The sequence below is a fragment of the Lepisma saccharinum genome, unplaced genomic scaffold (assembly GCF_977018435.1).
Source record: "Lepisma saccharinum unplaced genomic scaffold, izLepSacc3.1 HAP1_SCAFFOLD_1139, whole genome shotgun sequence".
Lineage (NCBI taxonomy): Eukaryota > Metazoa > Arthropoda > Insecta > Zygentoma > Lepismatidae > Lepisma > Lepisma saccharinum.
The window spans coordinates 27,073-39,000 of NW_028143783.1; the positions used below are offsets into that span (position 1 = coordinate 27,073).

The window sequence follows — 11,928 nt, forward strand, 5'->3', positions numbered from 1 at the left end:
AAAACTGTATTAGGATCAAAATTTGTTCTTCGAGTACACAAATTAACATATTTACTTTTCAAAATCTCTTACATCAACCTTTTACATTCATAATATATCTCACATAGCAACCCACACTCAAATGTCTTAAGGTTAGTCCATAACCATTGTAACAGATTACCAAATTGAACAAAACCAATGATGACGTCATAGACATTTAACATATTAAACACTGAATTTGATACATTAAATGGGTGCGTATCAACATTTACGTCTATGAAGCTGTGGAGTATATTTAATTTTATAATCTCTTCTTCATATAACAATTGGCAGCCTGTTTTTCTCGAAATTTCAGGACAAATATAAAAGCTCGTTGCATTTCTTCAAGGCTTTTTGGAGCCGCTGCGGGTCTGCAGACCATGTGTTAAGAATAGGAGACGAAATAACTCCCAAAAACCCCCTTTCCTGAACAAGCCCTCAAATGCGTGTCTCAACCTCTTTTCTGTTCTTTTAAATAATCTGTGACAAGGTGAGATGCCAGACACACCCTTGATAGTAAAAACAATAACAAATATGTTCTTCCTTCCAGATGTGCTAGTAATGACGGAGTGAAACAAAGATCCACCACAACCAGGGGTATAAGGAAGACATCCAATTGGTGCTAAGAATGTAAGTGGAGTTTCTTTTCTTATTACAAATTTATGAATCACATTCAAGTTAAAGTGTGGGTTAAACATTACAAAATGATCAAATATGATAAGTAAAATCGAGCATATCTTTTTTTCTTGCTTGCTTACACTGAAATCACTTTCAGTTTCCGGGAATGGTAAAATAATTCGCAGAGAGATCCACAAAAAGGGAAACTGTATATCAGACAATTTTTGACATCACACGACTTTAGTTCAGAAATTTCACTGCAATTCTATCATAAAATTTCCTACATGCCATTTCTAGAATAAATATATCACCAGCATTGGATAGGACGAGGTTGAGGACTCCCTCAGCTTAATTTCATTTCAGCTCTTTCTTACCGACTCTTTCTAGCTTTGAAACACTCTGGGCTGTCAGAAGGGTTTAACCCCAAACAACCAAATCAAAATTAGATCAATTACATGCTTCCAGGCAAAGATTTCTCCCTTCTAAGTTATTATTGGTAATTGATTCATCTTCAACCAGAGGACAATATGGACACAAGTTATTTTTTAAAGAAAAGAATTAGAGGAAATAAAATGTTTGGAAAGCAATAACAGTACTCTAAAGCCCTCTCTCCCTGCCTTCCCCATATCCGTTTCATACACTTTCAAACATTGTTCCTCAAATATACTGTATGTATTTTATCTGTTATTAGTGCAGTCAAAATAGGAAAAATAAAGGAACTAATTCAAAACAAGCTGAAATTTGGTATATAGCGTCTTTATAGCATTACTAACAACATACCAAAAGTCGTCGACGATCACCCGTACGCTAAGTCCGCCATTTTGAAAAATGGCGGACAATGAAACTTTTCACGAAATAAGAGAACTATAATTCATAACAAGCTGAAATTTGGAGCATAGCTTCCTTATAACATTAGTACTAACATATCAAAAGTCCCAGGCGATCACCCTGCCGCCAAGTCAGCCATATTGAAAAATGGCGGATAAAAAAGTTTTCACGAAATAAGAGAACTATAAGTCGTAACAAGCTGAAATTTGGTATATAGCATCATAGTAACATTAATAACAACATACCAAAAGTCCTCGGCGATCACCCGTACGCTAAGTCCGCCATATTGAAAATGGCGGACAATGAAAGTTTTCACGAAACAAGGGAACTATAATTTATAACAAGCAGAAATTTGGTGCATGATCCTCATGAAATTAAATTCAGTATATCGTTTGAAACAGGTGGTATCAAAGGTGGCAGGTGATTTTCTCGCCAGTCAAATGCCATTTCTAAGAAACAATAAAATAAAATCCAGATTTATTATTCACCTTTCTTCAGAGTTAGTAAAGGCAAGCGTCCCTGTAAAACTTTCCCCTGGCGACACTGACGCCCTAATCGTTTAAACTAGCACTGGACACAGTAGTAGAGGTTCAATGGTACAGATTTGCTTGTTATTCTCACTGTCTTAACTCGCTCAGAACATAATGGAGAATGTAGTTGCATGCAAGCAGGCTTAAGATGTCCTTTGCCAAGGTGTTTCCTGTAGGAAGTCTATTCTTGTTTTCAGTGTTTCCAGAGAAGACAATGGGGAAGACCAACATGACAACGATGAAAGCGACGAACTATCCGAATCAGATATGTCTTTGTGTCACCTACAGGTGTGCAGTATGATAGTGACAATCTGATTTAGTTTGTGACAGAACGAGACATGTGAAAACAATAGCCCGCCTGATGAGACGGCAAATGTTACAGAACGTTGTCATATCTTACATACCAAACACATATGCCAAATCACATTCTGTTAAAAGTCAATTCAATTCTCATGCAAAATATTGTAATTATCCGCCGTGGTTCCAATATGGCGGCGTTACCTACCGTGTCAATGATCTGCAGAAAACTTAACATGTTGTAATTGATGTTACTAGTGTTATAAGAAAGATATGTATCAAACAGCAAGCTATTGTCAATTAGTTTCTTTATTTACTGAAAACTTGAATTTATCCGCCATTTTTCAATATGGCGGACTTAGCGGCAGGGTAATCGCCGGTGACTTCATATGTTATTATTAATGTTATAAGGAAGCTATGCACCAAATTTCAGCTTGTTATGAATTATAGTTCCCTTCTTTCGTGAAAACTTTCATTGTCTGCCATTTTCAATATGGCGGACTTAGCGTACGGGTGATCGCCGGGGACTTTTGGTGTGTTATTATTAATTCTATAAAGACGCTGTATACAAAATTTCAGCTTGTTACGACTTATTGTTCTCTTATTTCGTGAAAACTTTGTTTATCCGCCATTTTTCAATATGGCTGACTTGGCGGCAGGGTGATCGCCTGTGACTTTTGATATGTTATTACTAATGTTATAAGGAAGCTATGCACCAAATTTCAGCTTGTAATGAATTATAGTTATCTTATTTCGTGAAAAGTTTCATTGTCCGCCATTTTTCAACATGGCGGACTTAGCGTACGGTTGATCGTCGGGGACTTTTGGCATGTTGTTATTAATGTTACTAATATGTTATATACCAAATTTCAGCTTGTTATGAATTATGGTTCTCTTATTTTGTGAAAATTTTCATTGTCCGCCATTTTTCAATATGGCGGACTTAGCGTACAGGTGATCGCCGGGGACTTTTGGTATGTTGTTATTAATGCTCTAAAGATGCTTGCTACCTACCAAATTTCAGCTTGTTATGAATTAGTTTTTTTTATTTCGAAAAAAATCGTCTAAAGTGACCGCACTATTATATGCACTATTATTTATACATATAATAATGCATTTGTCGTAAAATGGTCGATATGTGTCTGCCAATGTACAGCTCAGTCTTTAGTTGCATCAGATGCTCAGATGTTAACTCTCTCGGTTTGAAACTGTTCCACCTTCCATTTGGAAGCAAAGTGTCAAGAAATTGCAGTAAGAAGACATAACAGACTAAAAATGAAATTATCATAAAGTAATGGAAAATTGATAAGTATACCAACTCGATCAATTATTGTAGAGACGTTCGGAGATTTTAAATTCAAATGTCCGTACGACAGTGACAACTTTCACAGCAAGTAGAGGACATCAAGGTGAACAATTTTTCTTAGTAACGGGTTGCCCGTTTTGGCGCACAAAGGCGTCGAAAAACGACGTTTCAGGATTCTATGTATGTATGTAACCCCATGTAGTTAGTTGCCACTGACGTTTTATTTTTCTTGTCGGATAAGCTTCTAAAAGCCATGAAATGCTGTGGAAACAATAAAATGCCAGTAGAGACGATGTCAGGGTGAAGTCACTGATCTTACAATTTTCCTTCAAATTGTGTATTTATCCCTGTATACAGGCATGTTGCTTAACGAATTTAATGCTTTTGAATGAAAGAAAAATGCGTACGTTTTTGTGATATTCACATTCCAGAGATGAGCCTTGCCTTTTTCGTTCGTATCGTATTATACTTGGTCACTTTCCGACAGGAATAATAAATGTTTGTACCTCGTGGTTGCACACACATAGCAAAATGAAATTCTTTGAGGATTCACATCATCAAAAAGAGCCAAACGTTATTAGGAAAAGTTGATAGACCCTGCCTATTGTGAAAGTTTTAGATGATGTACTGGTGGCAACGGTTGTGTCTCAATTGCGAACAATGACTAAATAGTCCTAATTGCGAACACAAAAGTGAGAAATTATTTCGAGTCCTAATTGCTAACATATGAAAAAGAAGAACCTGTTTTCAAAACCAGATAAGGTAGCGACGCAGAGAGACAGTTGGTTTGAGTAACAACGATAGCCAACCTGATTGACTTATCCTGGTCTTCTGCTATTACCTGATTGACTTATCATGGTCTTCTGCTATTGTAAATCTTTCCAAGGTCATTTCACCCTTTCAGTCTGTCAACGTAATCTGACTTTAATTCGTGTGTTAATGACTGGAAAACTCCTTGGTGCCTTAAGTGATGTGATTCAACAGAAAGCACTGGACAAATAATAATAGTGGAGGGATTGAACCGCAAAATCAAGAGAGAGCTAGGTAGTCCACATCCTAGAGTGGAAGACCTTATATAAAGCTTTGAGATAGAAAAGTCTAACGGTATGATTCTTGCGATAGAAATGAGCCTAGAAGATGTAAAAGGGAAGAAAAAATGTTATTTGTTTTTGGCGAGGAGAACAAGGAAGTATATGAAGATTTGTGACTTTCCTAAATTTTTAAGAACAGTGTCATATGTTTTGAAATTTGAATTTGAAATTAAGATAAATTTAATAATTGTATTACAGTATTAAATGACGAAGCTCTTTTCAGTTAAGAAGTGTGCAGTACGTATTCCTATAAAAATAGGCTACACTTTTACTGTTAAATTATATTAACGTTCGCTACAACTTTAATCATGTAGAATTTTCTATGATCCAACAAAACACTGACTAGTCTCAAGTCTGGAACTGAGTCCCTTTTAGAAAAAAATCGTTAAATAGACTCGGAAAGTTTGGTTTGGTTTGAGTTGATGTTTTATGTCCACTTGATGCCCAGCAATGGTAATCGGGACTGGACCTACAGTTTAAAGTGGGATCCGAACCACTATGTGCCTCCACCGGGTATCGAACCCGGGACTCGGGAAGTGTGAGAGAAAGTTGTAGGTCCCAAGGCAGATAAATGTGTTCGCGATTAGGACATATTTCTTCGAGTGTATTCCTGTTGAAGCAGCAAGTGTTCACAATTTGGACTGTTCGCAATTAGGACTGTTCGCAATTAGAAGTTTATCTTGCCCCCTCCATAAAAGTCTAGATCCACCTATGGTTTCAGCTATCTTTCCACGTTGTAGTATTGGTGTTCAAAATAAAATTATTTTTAACCTAATATTTCACGATACTAGAACATACCACTATAAAGGATAACAGTGGCTACGTTTTAAATAATTTTGCTGTTTTGAAACGGGGACCCTCATGATACTATGAGGGAGTCCAGGATAAGCCATTTAAAGCAATATGTGTGTCTCTGTGTGTATGGGCGGAACTTGGGACTTAACTTGGGGGGGGGGGGGGGGTAGGAAATTCAGGCTTAACTTTTGGGGGGCAGAGTCGAAAAGTTTTTAATTCCATAAAAATTGGGTCGAGGATTATTTGATAAATAACTGTTACATTTGTGAAATCAGCAATATTATTATTTTTTACTAAGCTCCTTAGGTCTTACGATGTTAACAAAAGTTTCCTTAACTTGTAAATTTTAACAAACCTGAAAATTTTGAAGGGCAAGCGCCCCCCTTGCCCCCGCCAAGTTACGCCTATGTCTGTTTTTCTGTTTTGAATGGATGAATATAATTTCTTAATTAATATTTTATTGTAATGACTGGAGCAATGCAATTTGTTTGTATATTTACTGCAGTAACAATTTTTCCTTATCATTTCAGAGTTCAGAAGAATCAGCTTCAATTGTTATTCAGTTAATTGATAAAACTAAACATTGAAACTCCTGAAAGAAGACTCATTGAAACGTATAAGATGGAGAAGGATTGTGGAACCCACCAGCAGCCAAAGGGGGTTGATACGATGCCAAATGATAATACAAAGTACACAGGAGATAACACGTTTTCTTTGGAAGGAGAAGTGGGAAAGAGACTAATAGATTTTGTATTAAATTATGTCTCCCTCTTTGGGATGTTCTTCTCAGATTATTACGATAGGCTACAAAACCAAACCAAGAAATCTGGAAAATTTGCAAATCTAGTTAATGAAATTTTGAAGACGGGAAAAGCCGCTTCAGGCGATTCACTCATACCTGTCAAAGTTTCTTTCTCTGTTCTTCAGAATGTTGTGTCAGGTGCAGGCAATAAACATAATAGAATCAAACTCAAGAAACTGATTAAGTACTTGTATCAGTTTAAAAAGGATCAAGATGGAATGGTAGAAGTGCTAGGGAAAGCAGCTGTAGACATTTTCACATCTTTTGAGGATCAGTTTGTTCGTGTGACTGCAGATGGCAGCTGGGAGCGGGCGATGTTCAAGCTGGCTCACGACGCTGTGAACAGAGTGATTGGTTATCTCAGAGAAAACAACGACGAAGAATTTTCAACTTCGTTAAACATCAAGGGTGTTCTCTTTGGAAAGTCAAAGAGATACACACACGCATCCTTTGGCTTTCCCCATATTAAAACTGGACATTCATTACTAGGTCAGAATTCTGTTTCATGGAACACTGCAAGTATGTTCGAGAAAGTAGGAATTGTTACGGTAAATGAGGATGGAAGTCCAGAATTGTACTACAAGAAAATAAAATGTAGAGGTAGTAGAACTGATAAATATGGTTATCGTCGAATGTTCGAGTTTGAAGATGAAGTTTCACTAAAAACCAAGTACCGACAGGACAACCCTCCCGAGAGAAAGTATACATACACGTTGAAAGGAGACGAAAAAACACAACAGCAGTTAAAGTCATATTTATTAGATGTTATTAAAAACCAATCAGAGAGTAAAATGGAGGTGTTACAAAAAGTCTTTCACGATGAAATTATGCAAATAAAAGAAGAGGCACGGGCAGCTTTTGAGAACTTAGAAATGTTCATACAGGATAATTTTGATGAACTAATGGACTGTATAAAAGAGAATCAGGCTGAAGTTAGAGAATTGTTTGTTGAAATGATGGAGACAACTCAACAAAGTAATGAAGAAATCAAGCAGAAATTGGAAGACATTCAAAATCTCGTAACGACAGGGCAGGGCAACGAAAAAGAAGAGGAGCGAACTTGGTTTGGGGTCAGAGAAAGAAGTCATTTTACTGGAAGACGAAAACATTTGGATGACATTGCTACGGGTATTGCGAAAGGAGTACATCTTATCACAGGTTTATCAGGTGTTGGTAAAAGCGAATTAGCTCTGAAGTACGGGTGCGATCAATATGAAAACAAAGGATATGATCATGTAATGTGTATTGACTTCAGTGATGAGGAACAGGGAAGAAATTCTTTCTACAGATTAGCCAAAGAAAAGGGTATAAAAGTCAAAGATATGTACGGAGAGGATAGGGACATAGTGTATATAGTAAACGACGTTTACAGACATTTTTCTAACTGGAAAAGCCTCTTCATACTCGACAATGTAGAAAAGTATGAGGCTGTGAAAGGATTGTTGCCATTTAGCATGCCTCCAGGGGTTAAGAAGCCTCATATCTTAATCACCTCTGAGTGTGATTGGAATGAGAAATGGATAAACGTACAGCATTTAGGAAACTTTACAGAAGATGAAGCAAAAGAATTTGTAAAAGTATCCATTTCAATAGAGAAGAGCGATAACTCCCAAGATAAAGACATATCAGAATTGGTAAGGATACTTCACAGATTTCCACTTGCATTGCGGCAGGCTACTGCATACATAGTGGAGGAGCATGAGAACGTACATAATGCAGACCCCCAATACCAATATACGGTTGCTGATTACATAACTGATTATGAGAACAAAAGTGAGGAACTATTGAAGTACAACATTCAGAATAACGATCAGAAAACTACTTTCACAACTTTTCTCATGACACTAGGCAAAATAGTAAGCAATGAACAATGTGGATCAAAAGCAGTGGAAATTTTAAACATAATGACCTTTTTGGCTACTAATCGAATACCTCCAAAAATGTTTCTAAATCTTGTTGGTGGAAATAAAAGCCTGCTTGGATCCGTCATGCGATTACTCAAAGCATATTCTATAATCAAGGATGATCATGATGGTACCAAAAGTATTCACGGACTAATGCAACAAGTTATAAAGATTAAACTCCAAGCGCAGGAAGCGAAGGAAGAACAGGTTTTAAGAGAAGCTCTTCAAATCTTGAAGATGCAACTTGTAGATAGAAATAGTGCAGAATATTACGCGCCTCACATTGTGTCAGTTTGGAATAGTGCAAGCAAATATGGTGATTTAGTTAGGGAGTTCATTGTTGAGAATATTGATGCTAAATGGAGATATTTTCCCTTGATTTGTAGGAGCTGCGACTCTGAAATAGTTGAAGCCATATTGCGTAAGTTAGATGATAAGAAAATCCGCCATAAGGTAATCAACAGAGGGAATGATAAAAAAACGCCTTTGTGTTATGCACTTCAAGGACGTAAAGAAGAAACAGCGAAATTGCTACTAAAAGAAAAAGTCAATGTAAATGTACGTGACGGAATTTACAACACACCTTTGCATACAGCTGCAAAATATGGTTATTTAGAAATTGTTGAAGATTTGCTTAAGACCAATAAAATCGACATCAATGCCGTAACAAGTTCCGAATATAAATTTACAGCATTGCACTTTGCGGCTCAGAATGGACATTCTGATGTCGTCAAAGAACTGTTGAAGAGAAATGTCGACGTGAATGTTAGAACTGCACATGGATTTACACCGTTGCATTTAGCTGCTCAGAATGGACACTTGGAAGTTGTAGATCTCCTTTTGAAAACTGACGGAATTCTTGTTGATGCTACGACAGAGTTCATGTTCACACCTCTTCACTTAGCATCAAAGGAAGGTCATTTGCAGACTGTGAAATGTCTACTGGAGAAAAATGCAGATATTCAAGCTGTGGATAATGGTCACTTTACTCCACTGCACTTAGCAGCACAAACTGGCCACGAAAAATTAGTTCTAACACTGTTACGGCCTACTAACACTAACACTCAAACTTCGAAAGGTAACACACCACTTCATTTAGCTGCAGAGAGTGGTCACTTGAAAGCTGTTGAAGTCTTGCTAGGAAATAATGCAGTTACTGACATCAAAAATGGTGAAAATAAAACAGCATTAGATTTAGCAAAATACAATAACCACTTGGATATTGCTGAACGCATTGAAAATTATAATAAAACTAAGCTCGGTAGGGATCAGTGATCATTCTACTCTCACTTTGTTTGCAAACATGATTATACATTTTCTAAATATCTGCAACAATGGTTGTAGAGGACAAGAACTTAAAGTCATTGACATATCGTACTGTGTACAGTTATAGAAATTGGAACTTAAGAACATATCATGAGTCTGTGATATACACTTAACCATTGTCACAAGTAATGAACGTTCGTAAATTAGTGTGAAGTGAAGTAGTTAGGGTCTGACATTTCTTACTATAGCAATTAGACAGGTTGAAATTTCAGATAATAACAGTAAATGTTGTAAAGAAAATATACACGCTATAAACGTGAGAAGTTCCAGGTAATGTTTTTGAAGTCCATCAAACATATGCAAAACAATAGTTGTAAAATAGACGAGGAGTGAGTTAATGAAATAAGTACTGGTTTTAAGACAGGTGTATTTTTCTTTTATGTTTAATTGTATTCATTTTTTCTTGAAAACTGTAAATTTATGTATTATATGCATTTGTCAATCAACTGTTAAACTCTTGTATATAAGCACACATGTTTTATGAAAGTGCTGCAAAGATATCCAATTACAGTTTGATTGAATTTATAAAGTTAAGATTAAAATGTCATGAAAATATGGTATTAAGTTACGCAATATTTCATCCAAAGAAGAGAAGACAGCAAAATAAAATATATTCTTTAATATAACGGACATAATATTTTTGTTAGTGTATGTACGTACGCTTAAACAAAAGTATCCCAATCTTTATTACCACCTTACTGTTATTTTTGAGTCATGCACCACACACACATGGTACTTTATATAAAAAATCAATTGTTATGTTATATTTATTTACAGTTGGTTGGACACTGAAGTAACTGAACAAATAATAGTTTTGTGTATATTCTGTATGTACTTATTCGAAGTAAAATAATTGTACAGCACCATAGGTCGAACTATGGCTACTAATATCTAAATTGCCTTAACAGAAAGAGAAGTGTATAAAATCAGATGGTTTATATTTTTTTATGTGTGTATACAGAGATGTAAAAATCAAATTTATTTCGAAAATTTTTGTTCATATTTTAAAATTATTTAAAAATTGTTTTCAGTAATGTTACAGGAAATATTAGATGCGAAAATTCCATTGTATAAATAATCTTGGAATAAGGAAAAAGTGAAAGCTCATTTTTTTAATAACATGTTGATCTGTATTTGAATACATCTTGTATAACCATCTGTAGCCTATATAATACTGTCTGTTATCAGTTCTGGGCATCGCAAATAACTGTTCTGTGCTTAGTCTTCTGTTATTTCGTCCTGAGTGTGCTTCACAATGACTTGTAAGTGTAAATAAAATATGGAAAATAATGATATTTTTGCCATGACATTTTTGTACCATGTATATAAAAATGTTAGCTATGATGATTAAAAGTTCAGTACAAAATATAATACTTAATTTTTTTATGTGAAATAATTGGTTAAACAAAGGATGGTTGATACTCTAGTATGCTTCGCTAATTAATTTGGAACACTTTTTTGTACTCAAGTTTGTTTTTCCTTCCCAGGAACATTATCTAGTAAGTTATTCTTTGTCACGTGCATGTACATGCAATTCACGCAGTTCCTTATTATGTTAACAGAAATGTAAATATGTTCTACACATTAGGTGTACAAGGATTTTAATTTAAACGTAAAGATATTTCATAGACTGACTGAAATAGATTATTTTCCGTCACTTTTCTCTGACTTTTGTCTAATCGTGACGTTGAAGATGAGTTGATGAAGGAAAACTTACAAAGAACACTCTTGCCCAGGCCTGGATTCGAACCCGGAACCCCTGGCGTCGTAGCGTGCTGTGCATGGAGGACGGCTGAATTTATTTAGGACTAGTAGCAGAAAAAGTTTGAAGAGGGGATTTCATGAGTGGCAAATCATGGATACACAAAACTTCTCATAAATTCTAAAGTTAATGCAGAATAATATATTATCTTATTTTATGTGGTAATATTGAACTAATTATATCTTCATAGTAAAAATATTTTCTTTAAAAACACTAGGAAGCCATGGGTGACAGACACTCTTCTGGAGGGCTGTGTATACACCCTGCCCCCTCTCTTGCATCGCCACTATTGTCATTGTCTCAAAATTCCAATGTTAGAAGGATTGACTAAACTTACCAGGTCAAAAGGTACAAAGATTAGGTTGTTCTCTCTCTGTATTCAGTGTAAATTGAGTAATACGAAAATAAAGCATGACAGAGAGTTGCCATTAAGGAAAGCAAATATATATAACTATATTGTTGTGTATACTCAATGTAATTGCTCCACAGAAAATATCGTCATATAACTGTACTCAGGCATGTATCCAGAAATTCCTTTCGGGAGGGGGGGGGGGGCTGAAGGATGAACAACATATTTTTAAGGGGTATAGATAGAACCTCACAAGTGTATGATTAAGGCCAGTGGTGGCCTCTTGGTGCCAAAACCGGGGC

The 11,928-nt window shown here is 35.8% G+C and overlaps 1 protein-coding gene across 1 annotated transcript; it reads left to right on the top strand.

The window, feature by feature from the left end:
- The first annotated feature begins 566 nt into the window (after positions 1–566).
- On the top strand, positions 567–10,808 carry LOC145983508 (uncharacterized). The gene is made up of 2 exons (XM_083116596.1): positions 567–648; positions 6,014–10,808. The coding sequence occupies exon 2, from the start codon at positions 6,105–6,107 to the stop codon at positions 9,462–9,464; it is 3,360 nt and encodes a 1,119-aa protein (XP_082972722.1). The 5' UTR covers positions 567–648; positions 6,014–6,104; the 3' UTR covers positions 9,465–10,808.
- Positions 10,809–11,928: the final 1,120 nt, after the last annotated feature.

Excerpts from the sequence above, each read along its gene's own strand:
- LOC145983508 (XM_083116596.1), top strand. The coding sequence starts at position 6,105 with ATGGAGAAGGATTGTGGAACCCACCAGCAGCCAAAGGGGGTTGATACG.